Source organism: Phyllostomus discolor, chromosome 1 (assembly GCF_004126475.2).
Source record: "Phyllostomus discolor isolate MPI-MPIP mPhyDis1 chromosome 1, mPhyDis1.pri.v3, whole genome shotgun sequence".
Taxonomy (NCBI): domain Eukaryota; kingdom Metazoa; phylum Chordata; class Mammalia; order Chiroptera; family Phyllostomidae; genus Phyllostomus; species Phyllostomus discolor.
The window spans coordinates 56,366,868-56,390,633 of NC_040903.2; the positions used below are offsets into that span (position 1 = coordinate 56,366,868).

The 23,766-nt window shown below is 37.8% G+C and overlaps 1 protein-coding gene across 1 annotated transcript in view; it reads right to left on the minus strand.

Annotated features, from left to right (window-relative positions):
• Nucleotides 1–4,075: 4,075 nt before the first annotated feature.
• Nucleotides 4,076–23,766, minus strand: part of LOC114491912 (coiled-coil domain-containing protein 144A-like) — a 38,008-nt gene continuing 18,317 nt past the window's right edge. Inside the window, 7 exon segments of the mRNA XM_028506221.2 lie at nt 4,076–4,259; nt 4,261–4,350; nt 5,509–5,722; nt 6,278–6,470; nt 9,723–9,875; nt 11,073–11,901; nt 11,903–12,027. Of these exon segments, the coding sequence (XP_028362022.2) occupies nt 4,094–4,259; nt 4,261–4,350; nt 5,509–5,722; nt 6,278–6,470; nt 9,723–9,875; nt 11,073–11,901; nt 11,903–12,027 (1,770 nt within the window). The 3' untranslated portion in view covers nt 4,076–4,093.

Sequence of the window (23,766 nt, forward strand, 5' to 3'; positions counted from 1 at the left end):
TCTTGCACGTGCCCTGACCAGGGATGGAACCCACAAGCCAGGCATGTGCCCTGACTAGAAATTGAACCAGTGAACTTTTTCAGTTTGTTGGAGGACACTCAACCAACTGAGCCACACTGCTCAGGACTGTGTAACAATTTTAGAGACTAGACCTAACTTGGGGATTGTGGAAATAAATAAATAAATAATCACATAAATAAAATCAATTCCCACTAACTTTTGGATAATAGAGAACATAGATATGTAAATGCCACTTAGATTAATCTGATATAAAGTATAATTGATATTGATCTATTGAATAAACATGACTTCAGAAAAGTGATGTTTGATCTTATTGGTAAAAAGAAGCTTAAACAAGTCAAGTCATATTTTACATGTACTGTGTTATTTTTCAATTGTTTAAAAAAATGCCCTTTATAAAAGTTTAATCAGGGACTTCTGGTCAAGATGGCAATGTAGATAAATGCAGTACTCACATCCTCCCACAACCACATCTGCCCACTCCCACAACCATAAATTACAGAACAACCAGCACTCAGAACCTCCTGAAATCTAGCTGATTAGAAGTCCTACAACGAGGGATTTAAAGAAGCCACACTGAGACTGGAAGGAGGGGCAGAGACGCAGAATGGGCTGGTTCCACGACCATGTTCGGTGGGTAGATATCAAGAGGGATATCTTGGCTGCAGATATCCTGAGAAGTGAGGGGTTCCAGCCCCATAACAGGTCCCCCAGCCCAGGATTCCAGTGCCAGGAAGAGAAGTCCCCATAGCTTCCGACTGTGAAAAGCAGTGGGGATTGAGGCTGAGTGAGACAGAGGACTTCTAGAGTCCTGAGTCTTCCCCTTAAAGGGCCCACACACAGACTTTCTTGTACTCACTCCCTTTGAGCTCCAGGACTGGGATAGCAGCTCAAAAAGCAAAAGAGATATCCAGGGAGGAACTGAATTGTCTGGCACCTGGGCAAGAGCTGAGGGCAGAGGCAGTTTTCTCTCATACAGAAGTGCTAGCAGAGGCCATTGCTCCTTTTCCGAGACCCTGACCCACTACAGAGTGGGCAGGTGAGCACCATATCTGAGTCTCTACCAATCAGACAGACTCACAGTATTTGCCCTGCCCTGGTGATTCCCTGAGACCCTATCCCACCCAACCAGTGGGCCCACCTAAGTTGTCTCTAGTGGCTTTTTTATGCAAATGGCCTGTCTTGCTCATGCTTTAGACTTTCCTAAAATACTGCAAACAAATAGCATCAGTCTTAGCATGCCCCAAACTTCTTGCTAAGTGGCCCCAACTTAGCACTAGCAGCAGCTGGCCTTGGTTTGCGTTTTGTCCTCACCTAAGTACCTCCAAGCCCAACATAAGTAGCAGCCATCTGCAGATCAATTTGTAGCTCATGTCAGTTGGGCCTGAGAAGAACATGGGGGCAGCTGACCTTGGCCTGCACCTTCCAGGAGGACCCAGAGATGGCACACCCATTGGAAAGCTCCAGACCACACTGAAGCACCATCCAACCATTCCATAAGTGACACACTCGAGGGGCAGACTCAGCTGGCACTAGACCCCAGTTAAGTAGGTCCTGCTCTGTGGGGTGGGCTGCTGCACAGCTGACCCTCCACAGTGGTCAATGGTCACAGCCAGTCCTTGTAGCTAAATGGCCTAGGGGTAAATCCCTCCCATTGATGTACCAACAACAATCAAGGCTCAACTATAAACAGAGGGTGTATACAGTCCACACAAGGGGCACTCCTGGAGTGCCAGCCAAGCTTGTGTGAGTGGGGAGGTTGTGCCACTGGACCCTACCCTGTGCAGAACACCTACTGCACAAGGCCACTCTACCAAGCCTGGGAGACACAGCAGCTCTACTAATACACAGAAACAAACACAGGGAGGCTGCCAAAATAAGGAGACAAAGAAACATGGCCCAAATGAAAGAACAGAACAAAACTCCAGAAAAATAACTAAACAAATGAGAAGGGCAACCTACTAGATGCAGGACTCAATCACTGGTTATAAGGATGCTCAGTGAACTTAGAACCACAACAGCATAAAGAAAGCACATGGAAACCATAAAAAAGAACCAGACAGAGATGAAGGATACACTAACTGAAATGAAGAATAATTTGCAGAGATTCAACAGGGCAGTAGATTAAGCCAAGAATCAAATCAGCGAAAAACAACACAATCAGAACAGTTCTCCAAGGACAAGCTGAACCTGCAGCCCCAGCAACACAGTAGCAGTGGAGGAGTGGGGGTACAGCTCCCAAACCACAGTCCAGCACCACTGCTTCCCCCGAAATCTAGACCCCTCCCCAGGTGCAGCCATGCTCCCACCACCATAGACCAGGAGCAGCAGCCAAGACAAGGCCCAGCCACTGGGCCACAGCACAGCGCTGCCAGTGACCGCAGAGAATGAGGTAGCACCTCAGTGGACTCACAGACTGGTTCTCCTCACCTGGCCACATCCCTCTGCCATGATGGTGGTGCCCTGAGACCCAGACAACGGGATACAGCACCGCCACCCACCACGCTGGTCACCCAGGCCGCCACTCCCACTTGTAAACCTCCAAGGCTAGGCCCTCCCACACCTGGACTTCCCCTGCCCTCAGGCTTAAGTAGCAGCAGTAGGAAAAAACAAAAACTGCGCTATAGCACTGTCTATTGGAAAACAGAAGAAAGAGCTCTAATTATCAACCTGCTGAATTGTGAAAAGCAAAACGTTCTTGATAAAAAAGTGTCCCCTACCTCAAACGCGCCAGTAGAGGGACGACTTGTCAAGCAGCCTGGACTGCCACGGGAAGAGTAACACAGAGAAAAGGACAATTCTCCAGAAAGAAACTCAAAGTAGCAAAAACTTGTGATGGAAATCATGGAGAAATCAAAATAGCAGTCATGAAGAAGTTCAACAATATACAAGAAAACCCAAAAGGCAGGGCAGTGAGCTCGGAAATGAAGTTAATGAACAGAAGGAGAACTTTTCCAAGGAGATAACAAATATGACAAAAAGTGACAAACTATAAAAAATAACCAAACAAAAATTCTGGAGCTGAAAATTCAATTAATAAGGTAAAGAATGGATATGTTAAAATATTTATACACAAAAACTAGTTGCTATTTCAAGATGCCCTATCATTGCCATCGTAATCATCAATAAATTAAAGGATGGCAAGATACATAGACACAAGTGAACTTCATTTAAAAAAATCAAATGGTAAAAAAATTAATTTAAGTGTAGATTGTAGGCTGAAAATAAATAGGGGGAGGGTAAGAAAAGTATGGGAAATGTAGAAGCTAAAGAACTTATAAATATGACACATGGACATGAACTAAGCAGGGGAATGTGGGTGGGAGAGGGTGTGCAGGGCAGAGGGGAGTGAAAGGGGGAAAACGGGACAACTGTAATAGCATAATCAATAAAATATATTTTTAAAAATCAATGAAAAAAATTAACTTAAAATATTAAAAATTCAAATATTTGCCTAATTTAACAATTTAGAAAATGGATAATTCCTCAGCAAGACATTGTATAATGATTGAAATTAAAATGCTGTTAGTAAAATAGCAATTAAGAATGTTCTCTCACATAAAAAGATGACAAAAATTTTCACTTAAAAACAGAAATTAATTATTTCAGCATTACAAGTTTATTTAATTCATAAAAAGAGTTTATCTTCATTTCATTTAAATAACAAATACCGTGAATGGTCAAGCGTTTGGATGTCACTTACGCTTAGGGGTGGGAAATCAGGGTGCGGCAAAACTTTAAAAGCGTTATGAACTATCACCAAACTCAAATCCATTACAAAGTAAGCCAGAACATCTCCAAGTATACCATTGGTTATTAGGCAATAATATTTAATTCTTAAAATTGAGCTCTAATGTAGCTTTTTAAAAATTTTAAAAAGTGTCAGTTTAGTTAACGTTTGTTGAGTAAAGTTCATGAAAGGTCTATCTTTAAAATGAGAGAGCTGGGGACTTAAAAAAGATTGTAAAATTTGTATCTCCTTTCTATATTAGCACAAATAATTAAGACTTTTGCTTAGTGTGCATTAGTCAAGATTAAACAACTCAGATTTTTACCAAATTAAATACGAGAATTATATCAGAAATCTGAAATGTAGGGGAAAAAGGATAATATAACTAACCTTCACAACGACGTCAGGTGAAGTCCGTGCCTTTGAAGTGGAAATCGCTAACTTATCTCTCTGAGTAGGATTTCTATTGAGCAAAAAATTATCAAAATTTCCATCATAAGTTGTCTCCTGGCTTTGGATTAAAAGTGCTGAGTAAAGATCTGTTCTGCTGTTTCTGCAGAAGAAGCTCAATGTTGGTCTCTGCAAGCGTCTCCTTAGTCCTGTGAAGGTTGTAAAAACAAACGCTCAGTATTTCATTTTTCCCTAAGCAACTTGCATTTTTTTAAGTTGCCACCAATAGTAAATGGAATTTCCCATTAAACAGCATTGTAACACTGAAAATGTCTGCGAGCAGACCTACTATAAGAAGTATAGGTTCTAAATTGTTCTAAAGAAGTATACATTCGGAAGGTGGGAGGAGGGATATTCCTAACAACTCTCAGCAGGGAGGGAAGAGGAATGGCTGTCAGCCATGTATGTGGCTTCTCAGGTGATACTTGCTGCCTTCTGGAAGAGCCGTACTTAAAAGATTCTTAAGGATGCCCTTGGACCTATTTAGTAAGCCAGTTTAGATTTTTTTAAAAAATCCCTCACAGATATTTCCAAATGTTTGCTTTGTACCACCTTTGTACAATACACTCCTTACCTTGGAGATTTTAGCCACTTGCCACGATGCTTAATTTAGAGCAACAAGCTCTACGGGAGAACAGGATAGCCTAGCTGGTGATCAAAATGAACTGAAAAAGGCACTGAAGGTGGAATCTGTCCTTTCTGTCTTCCACGCCCCCCCCAGACCACCTGATTATTTTTAGTAACTTTGTCAGTTATACAGCCTTTCACCCTTTGTTAACCTTTCCCTATTTAACATGTATGCCTTTATGTAGACTAGAAAAGCTATAAAAGTTTGTCTCCAGGCGCCCTCTGGTGATAACATAATAACAAAGATTGCAACCAAGAAAGTAAATTTACAAAGTCCCAGAATATGCCCAGTACTTAATCCTCTGGGTTTAAGTTGTTATTTTCCAAAAAACAGTTGAACTTGTTAATATTTCTATTTAGGGGAATCCCGACAAAAAATTTATAATAATACTACTGCCTAAATTATAAAGTTTCAGAAACACTTAGCTTAAAGACTATACATTAGGTTAACTATGAAAATATTAAGGGGAAAAAATAAAGTAATGTAAAACCAAAAACAGGAGAGATGCAAGCTGTTCTGGAAGAATATTTGAAAGATAAGTTTATTTACTACCATCATTTTCCAAAATTACACTACTTAGCTTCCACTTCCTACTAATCTCATAGCTCAATAAAAATTATTCTCTAGAAACTAATTAATGAAGTAAATTTATTTTCTCTGATTCTGTGTTTTGACTTACTTGTTAAGTTCATTTCTCAATGACTCTTTACTTTCTATTTCTTTTAGATAGAGTTGTCTACATTTTTCCAAATCTGTTTCTTTAGAATCATGAGAAGTTTTTATTTTGGGGAATTTGGATTCCAAATGATTACTTCTGAGTTCCAACTGCCTTTTTGCTACAGCATAATGAATCTCTTTTAACTCCTCCAGATTACCTTGAGATGCTGCTGTGACTAAAATAAATAAAAAGGATACATTTTTAAAATAAGTATAATCTGAACAATTACATTTGTTTTCTTTAATTTTGAGTCAAAGATTCAGAGAGTAACTTTAAACATGAAGAAAAAGCTGAAGTATAAAATATTTATTATGAGGTCAACTAAATTAAGTCTAAATTATAAAAATAGTTAAATCTTTTATACTCACATTCTGATAATACCAAGAATAGACTCGGTTTTAAAATTAAACAGTATAATTAATAATGGTATAATTTTGAAATCACAATTTATTCTTTTCTTCCTAATAATTTTGTTTTATATCAGCTTGTCTTTAAAAATAAAATAATACTCTAGTAAGAATCATTCTGAAAGATCGATTTAGTGATAATAATGATGGAAAGTGGAAATATTATTGAAAGGGAGAAACATTCCACCATCCTTCCTGAAATTTACAAAACAAATTGCTATTAAGAAAAGGAAAAACATACAATGTATATATCCAAAATGCAATTTGCAGTAAAATGAATTAAAGCAAATTAAAGATCAATGAACTGACCAGTGAAGATCAACTGACTTCTGATTTTGCTTCTATATCCCATCTCACTCTTTCTTCAGCTTTCTGGCGATACTGCTCTCCTTCACTGAATTCTGTCATATTCACTAGCATATGTCTTTTGAGGTTTACTGCTTCTTGATTCAAATTCCCTTTTTTATTCTTTAGTTGTTCATATTTCTTTTGTAATGCTTCCACAGATACTGACTCCTGTTGAAGACATTTATTTTTTTATCCAGATTTAGACATTTTGAAGATACAGTTACCAGTTTTGTTGTACAATCATCATTCTGCATGAACAAAATAATATTGTTTCATTATGAAGGTGCAGACTGAGAATAGTCTAAGTCAATACCAGCATCAGATTTTGAAATAAATTCAGTTGCAAAAAATGTTATAGGCACTGTAAGTAGAGACTTATAATGTGAAAGTTCAAATTACTCAGAATCAAGAGCAAAGTTAAAAAGACCAGGAGTCCCCCAAAATATCTTTACTGTCATCGTCTTTGCCACACAACATCTGCACTTGATTTTATACATTTCTCTATGACTGTTTCATGTCTTCCTCCACAGAACAACTGTGAGCCACCTCTCAGGAGAAAGTCTCTTACCTCTTCTTCAATATTGATTCTCTGTAATCTTTAAATATGTTTTAGGGATGTCATATTGAGCTGTTTAGGCCTGAGTCAATGAATGCCTCCCAAAATAAAACTTTCAAAATAAGACTCTAATTAATAAATCTTATAAATATGGATTCTAATGCCCTAAAACTTTTTTAGAGCTACAAATGTTTGATGTTAATTTGAATTGCATTCCAAGAAGAAATCCTTCCTGGAGTTAAAGACAAATCCTGGACTTCTGGCCAAGATGGAGGCAAAGGTGGAACGCACCGTGCCTCCTCGCACAACCAAGATAGGGACAACAACAATTAAGAAACAGAATAACATCCAGAACTGACAGAACATTGATCTGAATGGAAGTCGGACAACCAAGAAGTTGAAATAGACTTGTTCATCCAGACTGGTAGGAGGGGTGGAGTCGGGCAGCCAGGCCTGGGTCACGGCGCAGAGAGCAGAGAGAGTTGGGACAGGGTGTGTAAGGCATCCAAGGGTGTGTAAGGCATCCGGGGCATGCAAGACCACAGCGGGTGGACCCTGAACACGCAAGCGGCAGCTGGCAGACCCTGGCCAAGGGGTGGCAACCAGCAGACCCAGTGAGGCGGTGATTGTAAAGCAAGGCAGTGCGTGCAACCCAGGATCCCAGCACTGGGAAATAGAGCCTTGGGACACTGATTGAGGACACCTGTGGGAGTTGAGGTGCACAGAGAGACACCCAGCCTCACAGGAGAGGTCCTTAGAGGGTCCCATGGTGTGCACAAGCCGACCCACATGGGAATTGGCACCAGAGGGGCCCAGTTTGCTCGGGGGAAGCAGCAGAAGGGACTGAGGTCCCACAGAGAGCGGAGCAAGTGCCATGGTTCCCTCTTGACTCTGCCCCCACATACAACATCACAACCCAGCGACTGGGGTGTCTAGCCCTAGTGAACACCTAAGGCTCCACTCCTCACTGTAATAGGTGCAACCAGACCAAAAAAAAAAAAGAGAGAGAGAGAGAGAGAGAGAGAGAGAGATGGCTCAAACAGAAAACCAAATGAAAGTCCCAGAACCCATCTTTTTAAGCAAGTGAGAGATAGCCAACCTATCAGATGCACAGTTCAAAACACTGGTGATCAGGATGCTCACAGAACTAGTTAATTTTGGTCACAAATTAGATGAAAAAAATGAAGGCTACAATAAGTGAAATGAAGAAAACTACACAGGGAACCAATAGTGATGGAAAGAAAGCTGGATCTCATATCAATGGAGTGGACCAGAAGGAAAAAAGAAACAACCACACAGAAAAGAATGAACAAATAAGAATTCAAAAAAATGAGGAGAGGCTTAGGAACCTCCAGGACATCTTTAAACATTCTAACATCTGAATTGTAGGGGTACTAGAAGGGGAAGAGGAAGAGCAACAAGTGGAAAAGTTATTTGAACAAATAATACAGGAAAACTTCCTAATTCTGGTAAAGGAAATGGACTTACAGGAAGTCCAGGAAGCTCAGAGAGTCCCAAAGAAGTTGGACCCAAGAAGAAACACACCAAGGCACATCATAATTACATTAGCCAAGGTAAAAATGAAGGAGAGAATCCTAGAAGCAGCAAGAGGTAAGGAGACAGTAACCTACAAAGGAGTTTCCATCAGACTGTCAGCTGATTTCTCAAAAGAGACCTTACAGGCAAGAAGGGGCTGGAAAGAAGTATTCCAAGTCATGAAAGGCAAGGAACTACATCCCAGATTGCTCTACCCAGCAAAGCTTTTGTTTAGCATGGAAGGGCAGATAAAGTGCTTCCCAGATAAGGTCAAGTTCAAGGAGCTCATCATCACCAAGCCCTTATTACATGAAATGTTAAAGGGACTTATCTAAGAAAAAGAGATCAAAACTATGAACAGTAAAATGACAACAAACTCACAACTATTAACAAATGAACCTAAAAGAAAAGAAAAACAATGAAAACAAAAACTAAGCAAACAACCAAAATAGGAACAGAATCAGAGAAATGGACATCACATGGAGGGATTTCAGTGGGGAGGGGAAAGGGAGGAATAGGAGGGGAGAGGCACAGGGAAGAGGAAGCATAATTAGTAGGCATAAAATAGATGGGGAGAGATAAAAAATGGTATAGGAAACACAGGACTCAAAGAACTACATGTACAACCCATAGACATGAACTAAGGTTGGGGGAATGCTGGAAGGGTGCAAGGGGGATAAAGGAGGAAAAGTTGGGAAAATTATAATAGCATAATCAATAAAAAAATACTTAAATAAATAAATTTAATTTTCTTAATTCTCTGTTGTGGATGTGCATAATACAATGATCTGAATTATTTCCATGCTTTTGCAATGTTTCAAAGTGAGAGAAAATGAAGGAAATGCCTATTTCAACTGGTTTGTATAATGGTGTCTCCACATAAGTCATTATAAAATCTATGAAGTAAATCCAGATTCCATATCCATTCACAAAAGTGAAGATAAGAAATAAAACAACTTTCTGGAACATTCCATTAAACATTGTCCTCAGATTTTATCTGTCTGCCTCATCATGATAATGGAGATATCACTAAAAATATTGCTTAGTAGAAAAAAAACTGTCTTGATTTCTATGAAGAATAAGGCATAATTCTCAACTTTCCTAAGGGTAAATATTATAAGTATTATAAGAAAAAAAACGTAAGTACAAATGGCAGAATAAGAGCCAGGGTTTTAGAAATAAGTGCACTATAAAGATAATAAAATTATAATAAATTAATTACAATAAAAATAAAAAGAAAGCTGCCCATGAAAATTAGTATCCTAAAACATTTTATATTATTTAATCAGCTGTAGATTCACTGATGAGGTACTAAATTTCATACATACCTGACTTGTGTTTTGATCTAATTTCTTCCTTATATCCAGTGCTTCATCTTCTAAATTCATATGAGAATGTGACGTAGTCTGCAGTGAAGCCTCTGACACAGATTGATTTTCCAGGGTGCCAGTCAGTTCTTGGTGAAGTTGTCTCACAGTTGCCTAGTAAGATATTTCTGTTACTGATGTTATAAATCACACTATATTAACTTATGTTAATAATATATAACTTCACATACAGAGTGGAGCAAACGAAGGTTTACAGTAGTGAATATGCACAACAAAGTTTATTCTTGTAATATTATTTATTAATTATTGTATTATTTTCCATATAAACAACTGTAAACCTACTTTCACCCTACTCTGTATATACTTTGTTAGAATCATATATTATTAACATAATATATAACTGGAAAAACATCACCACATACATCAATTCACTTTCTTTTCTTCATATGGACACATTCCTTTTTACTAGGTAATCTGGCCTTGACCTCCCTCCCTGCTACGCATAAACCCTGCCACCACCCCTCACTAGTCTGAATTGGAGAGTCAATGCCAAATTAATAAATCACAGAGAACTACCATTCTCTCTGTACCATGCAAACTTATCTCCATATGATAGTAATTGGGTCTTGAAATGAGAAATATGAGCAAATTATTTGTAGAAATATTCAAAGAAAATTGTAAATAACAGTGGAAAGATTAAATCAAGTATAATTTTGCTAAAACTCATTACATTGTGTCAAATTATGATTTAATAAAAAGTAGATGTCTTTAAAGAGTTGAAAGGTCATAGGATTACATTATTCAAGACTGAAACATTTCTAAGTTTAATTCAAATTGACATGAATAAAAATAACATTATACCAAATAAAATGTGTAAGAAGTCACTGAAGGAAAAGTACTATGAGATACAGAGTCTACACTTCAGTTCATCTGGGAAATCTGAGATTAACTGTCAAGATAATACACTTAATTGAAAGTTAATTTCAAAATACTCATTTTAGGTATGAGCATTTCCATTTATCTGCTTCATAATGGTATTAAAATATGGTGACAGATAGATAAAAATTAATATTTTATCAGCATGACTAAATTATTAATATCAATTTATATCTATTAACATCTGTAATTTAATGTCTTAAAATTTCATAGGCAATACAATGTCTTTACTCAAAACTAAACACCTCTCAGGTCTAATTTTCCTTTGTAGGATACAATGTCTGCTTTTAAGCTGATAGAGCAGACACAATAATAATCTCTATATTTTCAATATTCAACTAGATTCAACATTTAGCTGTCATCAAATATTTTCCTATAGGAAATTTGAAAACTATTTATTTTTTTGATACTTACATCTTTTTCTGCTTTACCGTTTTTACATTCATGCATTATTTCTTTTAAACGATTACATACATTGATTAACTTCGTATTTCTTTCATTCACCATAAGAGCTTGGTTTTCACTTTCAGATTGAAATATTTTTATGATATCCTGTAACTGATCTTTGAAATCAATGACTGTCTTTTCTCTCTTGTAAACTTCGTTGTGAGCATAATCTAGCTGCTGCCGAAGCAACTCATTTTCGCTCTGCAGTTGAGATAGCCTCTCCTCTAAGGAGCCCTGCTTTTCAATGTATTTATTCACTTTATTTTGTTCCTTTTGATACATGTGTTCAGTTTCCTTTCTTTGACACTGTATTTCTCTTAGATCTCTCTGTACCCCTTCTAAAACCAAAGTCCTTTCTCTGAGAGCTTCTCTTGTGTGCTGAAGCTCAGTTTCTAGGCTACTGAATTTACTTTCAGCTTCAGAAAGTTGTTGAGAAAGCACCTCATTTCTATCTTCTAGGTCAGACATATCACAATTCATTTTGTCCCGTAAACGAAACCATTCATCTCTTGCTCTCTGGAAATCACGTTGCAGGTCTCTTTTTGATGTCTCACTTTGCTCATGATCCTGTACAGCAGTAGCCAGTCTCGACTGGTATGATTCAACTTCTGTTTCCAGTCTTTCTTTGTCTTTTTTTACAGTCTCTAGTTGAGACTTTAGTATTGTGTTCTCAGCTGTCAGAACATGAAGCTGCCCATTACATTGGGATATTGTTTTTGTAAGTGTTTTCTCATTCATTTTTATTGTCTTTTGAAGAAGATCATTATTTGCTTTGACAATAACAATGTCCTCAAATTTTTTTTTCCATTTCCTGGTTCTGATTTTGTAGTTTGTCTATTTCCAGTCTTAGTTTGGCAATTTTAGCCTTCAACATGTGCTTTTCATGCAACAGACTTTTTCCTTTTTCATAACTATCAGAAACCTAAGTAAAACAGAGGAGATGTGTAACTAACACTCATTGAAATGACATATCATGGCATCCTCTGAAATTAAAGAATAACCTATATGTTTATATAATGAGAAGGTTGCAATAAGTGGATATCCCACTGGAAAAACAGAGTTGGAGCCAAACCTCCAAATCTGTACAAGTATAAATTCCTCAAAGTTCAAAACTTAATATAAAGTGATGAATCCATGAAATTAAAGAGGAATTATAAGAGAAATTTTAAAGAGTCTCTGAATTAAAAAGGTCTTTCTCTGAATTACCATAAACCCAGAAGGCATAAAATAAAACATTAATGAAGGTAACGTCTACACTTAAAAATTGAATGTACAGCCTGAACACACAGCTCCCCCACAATAAGAGAATTAACTCTTCTTTTTTCCTGAGAATATTCTATGGATATTCTACTTTTATGGTATTTTTATAGTATGCTTTTGGTCTCATAACATTAAAAAAAGGTCATAAGTTTATGAGCAGAACCTTAAAAACACTGATAAGATGTGGTAGCCTTTTTAACTACAAGGATCTTATCTTCCATGAAAAACTCAAATATTAATTTAAATAACAACTAAATTTGTTAGAGAGCAAAAATACAATATAGAGAAATAAAAATCTTTTTAAAGAGTTTTAAAATTTATTTATTTTTAAATAGAGGGTGAGGGAGGGAGAAAGGGAGGGAGAGAAACATCCATATGTGGTTGCCTCTCATGCACCCCTTACTGGGGACCCAGCCCATAACCCAGGCATGTGCCCTGATTAGGAATTGAACCTGTGACCCTTTCATTCACAGGCCAGTCAGTGCTCAAGCCACTGAGCCACACCAGCCAGGGCAAGAATAAAAAAATTTTTAAAAGACATTTGACTACTTCCATTATGATCTCAAGGCAATTCAGCCTGCATGTTAATGTTTCAAAAGACAAAGTTAATATTTATGTTAATGGATAAGTTGAATTTACCTTCCATTTCTTCATTTAAAATACATAAACGTACTTCTATTCAAGATGGTGGTGTAGGTGAACGTGGCTCACCTTCTCACAAAATTACACATCAAAATTACAACTAACTTACAGGAAAAGCATTATTCAGAACCACCAGAAACAGAGCTGAATAGAAGTTCTGCGACTACAGAATTAAAGAAGAGACCACAAGGTAACTGATAGGAGGGGTGGAGTTGTGGAATGGGCTGGTCCCACACCCACCTGTGGCAGATAAAAATAGGGATTGGTATCTTGGGAGCAAGGCATCCCAGCCTCACACCAGGTTCCCCAGCCCAGGGTTCCAGTGCCTAGAAAATAAGTCCCCTAACTTCTGGCTGTAAGTACCAGAGGGGAGTGAGGCTGTGGGAGACAAACTGCTAGAGTCCCAGGCAGTTCCTGTAAAAGGTCCCACACACAGACTTACTGAACTCACTCCCTCAGAGCTCCACCTCAGGAGCAGCAGACTGAAAGGCACCAGAGACATATGGGGAGGAACTGAAGTGTCTGGAACCAGGGAAAGAGCAAGGGGCAGCTTTCTCCCAAATAAAAGTGTTGGCAGAGGCCATTGTTCCTTTTCTGGGCCTTCCCCCAACAGAGCGGGCAGGTGGGTGCCATATATGAGACTCCATCAACCTGGCTCACACTGTTTGCCCAACCCCAGTGATTCCCTGAGACTCTGCCCCACCCAACTTCTGGGCCCACCCAAGCTGTTTCCAGTGGCTTTTCCATACAAATGGCTTGTTTTGGGCTCATGCTTCAGATTTTCCTAAGTTCTCACAAACAAGTAGCATTTGGCCTCAGCATGCCCCATGCCTATTGCTAAATGGTGTAAGGCCCAGCACTAGCATCAGCTGGCCTTGGTTCACAGCTTGGATTCACTTGGACCCCTCTAAACCCAGCATAAGTAGTGAGTAATTGCAGATCACTTTGTAGCTTATCTGGGTGGCCCCAATCAGAATACAGGCTGTTGGTTGGCTGACCTTGGCCTGCACCTCCTGGGAGGTCCCAGAGACTGTGAACCTAGTGGACAGCTACAGACCACATCAGAGCACCACCACCCAACCACCTCCATAAGCAACACATTTGAGGGGTGGACTCAGAGGGCACCAGAGCACAGAAGACATAAGTGCTCCCCTGCGGAGTGGACCTCTGCACATCTGATCATCCACAGTGGTTGGTGTTCAGTAGTCACAGTCAGTCTGTACAGCTGATGCGCCTGGGTAAATCCCTCCTGTTGACTTGCCAACAGCAATCAAGGCTCAACTGTAAGAGGAGGGTGCACATGGTCTACACAGTGGGCACAACTCGAGTACTCAGCTTGAGTGATAGGGGAGCTGTGCCACAGGACCCTATAGGATACCCACTACATTAGGCCACTCTTCCAAGCCAGGGAGTCTTAGCAGATCTACCTAATACATAGAAACAAATGCAGGGAGGCTGCCAAAATGAGGAGACAAAGAACCATGCCCCAAATGAAAGAACAGAACAAAACTCCAGAAAAAGAACTAAACAAAGCCCTGGCTGGTGTAGCTCAGTGGATTGAGCATGGGCTGTGAACCAAAGTGTCACAGGTTCAGTTCCCAGTCAGGGCACATGCCTAGGTTGTAGGCCACGGCCCCCAGGGACTGCATATTGATGTTTCTCTCTCTCTCTTTCTTCCTCCCTTCCCTCTCTAAAAATAAATAAATAAAATCTTTAAAAAAAAAAAGAACTAAACAAAATGGAGACCAGCAATCTACTAGGTGCAGAGTTCAAAACATTGGTTATAAGAATGCTCAGTGAACTTAGTGAGAACTTCAACAGCATAAAAACTTAAAAAATAACCAGACAGAAATGAAGGCTACACTAAATGAAATGAAGAACAATTTATAGGATATCAACAGTAGAGTAAATAAAGCCAAGAACTAAATCAGTGATTTGGAATATAAGGAAGCAAAAAATACCCAACCAATAAAACAAGAAAAAAAAGAATCGAATCCAAAAACATAAGGATAGTATAAGGAGCCTCTAGGACAACTTCAAGCATACCAACATTCATATCATGGGGTTGTGAGAAGGAGAAGAGAGAGAGCAACAATTTGGAAACCTATTTGAAAAAATAATAACAGAAAACTTCCCTAACTTGGTGAAGGAAATAGAAATACAAATCCAGGAAGTACAGAGAGTCTCAAATATGATGAACCCAAAAAGGCCCACACAAAGACATATAATAAAAAAATGCCAAAGGTTAAAACAAACAGAGAATCTTAAAAGCAGCAAGAGAACATAGAGAGGAAATTCTCAGATATTTCACCCAGCAATGTTTTCACCAATATATCCCCTAGAGCAAGAGACATAAAGGAAAAAATAAACAAATGGGATCTCATCAAAATAAAAAGCTTCTGCATGGTTAAAAAAAAAGCATTAGAATGAAAACAGAGACAACTAAATGGGAAATCAGATTGCAAACGATATCTTTGACAAGGGTTCTATCTCCAAAATATATAAAGAACTCACATGACTCAACACCAAGAAGACAAACAACCCAATTAAAAAATGAACAAAGGACCTGAACAGACACTTCTCCAAGGAGGACATGTAGATGGCCTAGAAACATTATGAAAACATGTTCAACATCATTAGCCTTCAGAGAGATGCAAATTAAAACCACAATGAGATACCACTTCACACTGATCAGAATGGCCATCATAAACAAATCAACAAAGAGTAAGTGCTGGCGAGGTTATGGAGAAAAGGGAACCCTAGTGCACTGTTGGTGGGAATGCAAAGTGGCACAGCCACTATGGAAAACAGTATGGAATTTCCTCAAGAAACTAAAAATGGAATTGCCATTTGACACAGCAATTTCACAAGAATTCTGAAATACCAATTCAAAAGAACCTATGCACCCCAATATTCCTAGAAGCACAATTTACAATAGCCAAGTGCTGGAAACAACCTAAGTGTCCATCAGTAAATGAGTGGATCAAAAAACTGATACATTTACACCATGAAATACTATACAGTAGAAAGAAAGGAGCTCCTTCCCTCACAACAGCATGGATGGAACTTGAGATTATTATGCTAAGTGAAGTAAGCCAGGCAGTGAAAAACAAATACCATATGATCTCACCTATAATGGAACCTAACCAATGAAACAAACAAACAAGCAAAATATAACCAGAGGCACTGAAGCAAAGAACAAACTTACAGTAACCAGAGAGGAGAGAGGGATAATGGGGGATAATAGGGGAAGGGCCATCAAGGAATATGTATAAAGGACACATGGACAAAACCAAAGGGGGTAGGTTGAAGGGTAGGAGGCAGGGATGGATGGCAAAGGGGACAGGGGTGGGGGGGGAATGGTTGAGTGAAAATGGAGACAACTGTTCTTGAACAAGAATAAAAAAATGCTTTTGTATAAATAGGCAGCATTGGAATCATGCAGATGAGAAATAAATTAGCTAAATATCTTTTAAAAAAATTAAAAACAGAACTACCATATGACCCAGCAATTCCACTCCTGGGAATATATGTGAGAAATCTGAAACACTAATTGAAAAAGATATAGGCACCCCTATGTTCATTTCAGTATTTTTATAATAGCCAAGATATGAGAGTAATCCAAGTACCCATCAATAGACAATTGTATAAAGATTTACTAAATATTCACAATGGAATATTACTCACGTAACAAAGAATAAAATCTTACTATTGTGACATGGATGGACTTGCAGGCAATTATGCTAAGTGAAATAACTCAGACAGAAGTGTAGACAAATACCAAATATCAGCTGAGGACTTCCAGCCTCATGGAGGCATAGGTTATACACTTTGCCTCCTTGCACAACCAAAAGGAGGACAACAACAAATATAAAAACAAAAACAACCAGAATGGACAAAAAATCGAACTATATGGAAGCCAACAACCAAGAAGTTAAAGAAGAAACATTCATCAAGACTGGTAGGAGAGGTGGAGATGGGCAGCTAGGTGGAGAGGTCTCGTGGCAAGGCAGCAGATGGAGGATGGGGTGGACAAGGGGGTGGCTGGTGGATCAGGCAGTCCCCTGTTTACATGCAGATAAACTGGGAGGAACAGTTGAAGAGCAAGAGAGACCACACAACCCAGGGTTCCAGCAGAGGGAAATTAAACCTCAAAACCTCAGACTGAAAAAAACTTGTGAGGGTTGAGGTGGTGGGAGAAACTCCCAGCCTCATAGGAGAGTTCATTGGAGATACCCTCAGGGTCCTAGAAAGTACACGAAACCACACACCCATGAAATCAGCACCAGAAGGGCCCAATTTGTTTGTGGGTACCAGTGGGAGTGACTGAAAGCAGGCAGAGAATTGAATAAGTGGCAATGTTCCCTCTCAGACCCCTCCACCACATACGAGACCACAGCACAGCCACATGGATTGCCCCACCATGGTGAATACCTAAGTTTCCACCCCTTACTACATAACATGCACACTGAAAGAAAACAAATATAGCCCAAATGAAAGAACAGATAAAATCTACAGCAAAAATTCAACTAAGTGATGAAGAGATAGCCAACCTAAGAGATGAACAGTTCAAAATACTGCTAATCAGGATGCTCACAGAATTGGTTGAGTATGGTTGCAAAATAGAGGGCAAAATCAAGGCTATGAAAAATGAAATAAAGGAAAATATACAGGGAACCAACAGTGACAGGAAGGAAACCAAGACTCAAATCAATGGTTTCAAGGATAAGGAAGAAATAAACAGTTAACCAGAACAGAATGAAGAAACAAGAATTCAAAAATGTGAGGAGAGGCTTAGGAACCTCTGGGAAAACTTTAAACATTCCAACATTTGAATCATATGGGTGCCAGAAGGAGAAGAGGAAGATCAAGAAATTGAAAACTTATTTGAACAAATAATAAAGGAGAACTTCCCCAATCTGGCAAAGGAAATATACTTCCAGGAAGTTCAGGAAGCCCAGAGACTTCCAAAGAAGTTGGACCCAAAGAGAAATATACCAAGGCACATCATAATTACATTGCCCAAGATTAAAGATAAGGAAAGAAACTTCAAAGCTGCAAGAGAAAAGGAGACAGTTACCCACAAAGGAGTTTCCATAAGACTATCAGCTCACTTCTCAAAAGAAACCTTACAAGCAAGAAGGGGCTGGAAAAAATGTATTCAAAGTCATGAAAAGCAAGGACCTAAATCCAAGATTACTCTATCCAGCAAAGTTATCATTTAGAATGGGAGGGCAGATAAAGTGCTTCCCAGACAAAGTCAAGTTAAAGGAGTTCATCATCACCAAGCCCTTATTATAGGAAATGTTAAAGGGGCTTGTCTAAGAAAAAAGAAGATAAAAAATATGAACAGTAAAATGACAACAAACTCACAACTATTAACAACTGAACCTAAAAAAATACAAAAACAAAAACAAACAAAGCAAACAACTAGAACAGGAACACAATCACAGAAATGGATATCCATGGAGAATTATCAGTGGGTGTGTGGGAGGTGGAGAGAGGGGGAAAGGTACAGGAAATAAGTAGCATAAATGGTAGGTAGAAAATGGACAGGGGGGAGGTTAAGAATAGTATAGAAAATGTAGAAGCCAAAGAACTTATATGTATGACCCATGGACATGAACTAAAGAGGGGAAATGCAGGTGGGAGGCTGTGTGCAGGGGAGAGGGGAATCAAGGGGGGAAAATGGGACATCTGTAATAGTATAATCAATAAAATATATGAAAAAAAGAAATACCATATGATTTCGTTAGTAAGTGGAATCTAAAGAACAAAAAAAGAAACAAAGAGAACAGTAGCACTCATGCACACAGTGAACAAACTGAAGGGTTGCCAGATGGGAGGGGAGTGGGGATAAAAAAAAGATGTGAAAGTATTATCAGGGAGATCTCTTTATAAATTATAGAATTGTCAGACCACCATGCTGTCCACAAAACAGATATTAAATAATATTGAATTTCAACTGTAATTTAAACATTAAATACAAAATAAATTATAACACTAATTTAGTTTAATTGATTGATTAATGTCATAACAGTATTCTTTATTTACTGATGTAAAGTTCACAAAACATAAAATTAAACTTTTCAAAACTGAAAAATTCAATAGCATTTAGTACATTCACAATATTGTGAAACCGTTTCTTCCAGTTCCAAAACATCTTCCTCACCCTAAAAGGAAACCCCATTCCCATTAAACAGATTCTCCTAATTACCCCCATTCCTAGCCCCAGGCAAGCACTAACTTACTTTTTATCCCTATGGATTAACTTATTGTGGACACTTCATATAAAAGGAATCATACAATTACAAATAATTTTTTAAGTGAATCACTAAGAAAAAATGCATTTTTATTTTTTATTTAAGAGTACTCCAGCTTAAAAATGACTTCTCATTTACTGAACAGAAATTAAGAACATCATATGAATTATCATAATTTTTATTTTAATTCATGAACAAATGAAATAAAATATTTCTTTTCTGTCTTTACCAGAAAAACAAATCTAAAACCCTACTCAGATTATGCCACACAGTAAGATGAGTCAATTCAGAAAGTTAACTATACAGCAAACAGTAAGATGTTGGAAACAACAAGAAAAAAAAAGGGCAAAATTCATAATTCAAATAAATCTGATAGGCCTAAAACAGATTTCAATTTGTATTATTTTTGAACATAGGTTTTGCTAGATAAAATATGAGGCACCTATTTATTAAACTTAAAAGTGAGGATTTAAAAAACACAGCTTCAAATTAAAACTTTAATAACCAAAAAATGACGACAATTAATTTTCCTTCAGTTCTTTGTAAAAATCAGCTATTAAGTAACTCAGGAGAGTTGAGCATTTTTTTCATTACCTGTGTTTCTTTTCTTAATTTGCACTTAAAATTATTTCTATCATATATCATAAAATGGTGAGTTCCTGCCCTCACTTAAGTCTCCTATTTTTGTTGTGTCTTTATAATAATCTCTTCATCTTGACTCTCTTATTAAATCTTTATTTTCATCTTTCTCTTCTTACGTGGATTTTTCCCCTTCATCCTCTTCATTATCTTCACATTCATCTACCTGTTCTTTCCAGTAGCTTTCCAATGTTTTCCTTCCATTGTAGCATATGTAAGAAATGTTTATATATGGCCACTAACCTGTATAAATCCCAGTCTTGTACATATATTGCCCTTCTTACTATACTTGTTTTTTACTATGATCTTGAGGACTTCCATTTCTTTATAGGGTTCTTGTCATTACTATATAAAGATCAAGGGTATGGTATGTGAAAAATCACAGGGTGGGGGGGATATTTAAAATAACAATACAGCTTTCCTTTGCAAGATCGATGACTGCTAAGGATATGGGAGGAGCTTTTAGATGAGGTTCAAGTGACCTCTTCTAAAGAAAAGCCCTGGAGTTTTTCTGATGTGCTGGGAAGGGTTTTAACCACATCTTCAGTTTCACTATGAAAACTATTGTCTTCACATAAGGTCCTATTTTCTGGTCTCACAATGGCATTTTGCTTCTGCTATAGTAAAACAAAGTAAACAATTTGTGAAAATCTCTATAACTTCAAACCAGTGAACAACACAAGAACAGACAGTCTTTAAATAGCTTACCATTTTTGGGAATCGTGGAAAACCAGCTAGTAGCTTTGCCAAGTGTGGATTCATGGCCTTCTAGAATAAAAATCATATCATTAAGTATCAAATTTGACAACAATGATAATGTTCACCATTACTATGTGATCTCACACAAAAGTGGAATCATTCAGATGTAAAGTCACATCCCAGTTCTGCTACTTACTAACTTCCATCTTCTCATGGTGTGAGGATTATGAGATGACATAGTAAGCCCTGAAATGTTACTTTACCTCTAAATGAATATTATCTAAATACTATGATATCCATTAGAGTATAAAATTTATCCCTAGGCAGTTTAGAGCACTATTGCAAAAAACTAACATTAAGAAAGTTAAGTTACTTATTTGTGATATTGTGTAATGTGTTTGCTTGATTTACATTTACATGAATTATCTCGTGTGTGGCGAGAGTATGAGAGTTTAGTTTTTAGTTGTATTTAGGTGGGTTGGAATTATAGACAGTATAAAGTTGCTTCTATTCTGTTTATCAAAAAGCTAAGAAGAAGTTATTAAATTTAGGTCCTTCCAAGAAAGAGAAAAGAATAAAGCTGTGGGGCCACATACATATTAAATAGAAAGCCATGACCATAAATATGTTCACAATGGGGACAGAGAGAGATGAACTGAAAAAACAGACATCACTGCAAAGAAAAAAATAGGGGAAAAAAGGTAGGGAAAGAAAAAGAAAAAAGTGAGATGTAATCAATTAATCAAGTATAAGCCTAAGACAAGAAATAAGAAGGAAAGCACAAGTACAATATAATATATAGAGAAAAATATATAGAATTTCAGTACATATGAATATATTTGAGTAATATATTATTATTAGAAATATACTTTGAACAAAGCCTCCATTTTATACATATTTTATTAAATTATTCTTAAAATATAACATTTTATAAAACTATACACTACATGTAAAATATAAAAACCTCTATTTCATACATTTTTATTATATACTAAAATACATATAATTTTATATAATTATATTAAGTATATGTAAAATGTGTTATTTTATATAAAAGCATATAAAATTTTAGAAATAAATATATTATGTATGAAAATTTTCATATTATGTTTGAAAATACATAATGTATGGATATATAAAAAAATACATAAAATAGAGGCTTTTCTTCATAGTGTATCCCCAGTAAGAGTGATTTGCATTACTCTATAAGTATTTCTTCTTATATACCATTGTATTAAAATTTTTAATTTTGTCACTGTAAGTCATTTGATTATTTGAAGATGGTCATCCATGACAACTTGAAAGCTATAAATTTTTACTAGAGAGAGAGAGAAAAATAGGAAAAAATAATGTTCCTAATACATCTGCTTTCATTTGGAGAAAGAATTGACAATCAGATTTTTAAGGAGAATTGAATGACTTGAAAAGATATATTTAAAGGAACATGAGATAGGGCTATGAAAAGCTTAAAATTTTAATCTAAAATTATAAGCTTACAATTGAAGAAAGCTAAAAAATATACCATAACCCAGTTTCCACATTATCACATATTTCTCATTTCCTTCTTATTTATGACAAATTTCCCAATATAACTCAATTGAATTTGCCATATTTCTAGAAATTCAAATAATTTAATCAGTATATTTGATACCTAATATTCCATTAGGCCTCAGTTCATTACAGAGTACTGCATTTGTCTGTTTTCTTATACACATTCAAGAATATAAAAAATGCTTCTTACATGCAAGACCTTATTCTAGGGCTCCAGGAGATGTACAATGATGTTTCCTAACCTCCACTAGCTTTTAGTGAAGCAGGAAATTTAAAGTGAATACTTAAATAACTATAATATTAAAAAATCTGAATATTGAACATTTAGAAGGTGATACATGACACTGGGTAAATATTTTTTAAAATATAATACAAAAATTTATTTCTTGGCTTCAGTCAAGATGGCCAGGAATAGGTAAATGCTGTGCTCGATCCTCCCATGATCACATCAAAATTATAATTCAATTGCAGAACCACCACCCTTGAGAACCAACTGAAGATTAGCTGAACAGAACTCTCATAACTAAGAACATCAAAAAGCCACATCAAGAATAGTAGGAGTACTTCCAGTCAAGAAGAAGGCATAGGTAAACAGCTCACCTCCTCACATGGCCACATCACTCAGAACCGTCAGAAACTGAGCTGATGGAAGTCCCACAACTATGAAATTAAGGAAACCACACCCAACCAAACAGATAGGAGTGGCAGAGATACAGAGACACTGAATGGGCTGGTACCACACCCACATGTGGTGAATAAAAATTCTGAAGGGACATCTCCAGAACAAGCCAGGCCCCCCAGCCCATGGTTCCAGTGCCAGGAAGATAAGTTCCCATAACATTTGGCTGCAAAACCCAGCAGGGATTGAGTCAGTTCAAAAGATTTCTGAAGTCCCCAGAAATTCCCCTTAACCCATACATGGACTTATTCAGACTCACTTCCTCTGAGCTCCAGCACCAGGGTAGCAGCTTGATGGACACCAGTGGCATATGGGAGGAACTGACATGTCTAGCATAAAGGCAAGAGCTGAGGACAGCTTTCTCCCAGTCAGAAAGGAGGGCAGAGCCACTGTTTCTTTTCTGAACCCTCCCCCGAGAGACACAGACCAGCAGGCAGGGGCTATATCTGAGACTCCGTTAACCTCACTAACACTGTTTGCCCACCCTGAAGACCCCTGAGGCTCTGCCTTACACAACTTATGGCCCACCCAAGCTGCTTTCCCATATGAGTGGTTGGTCTTGGCTCATGCTTCCCAACTTCCTAAACCCTCTCAAACAAGCAACAACAGATCTCAGGGAGTCGCCAACCCCCATACCTCTTCTGGAGTGGCTTCAGGCCTGGCACTAGCAGTAGCCAACCAAGGTTCACAGCTTGGCTTCTCCTGGGAACCTCCTTGGGTCAGCACAAGTAGCAGCCATTTGCAGATTACTCTGTAGCTCATGCAGGGTGGCCCCAGGCAGAACACAGGTGGGGGCTGACCTTGGCCTACACCACCTGAGAAATGCCAGAACCTGTGCACTCAGTGGACAGCTACAGACCACATAAGAGAATCACCACCCAGCCCCTGAACAGCTGATCCTCTGTGGAGGGCAGAGGTTGGTGGTCAG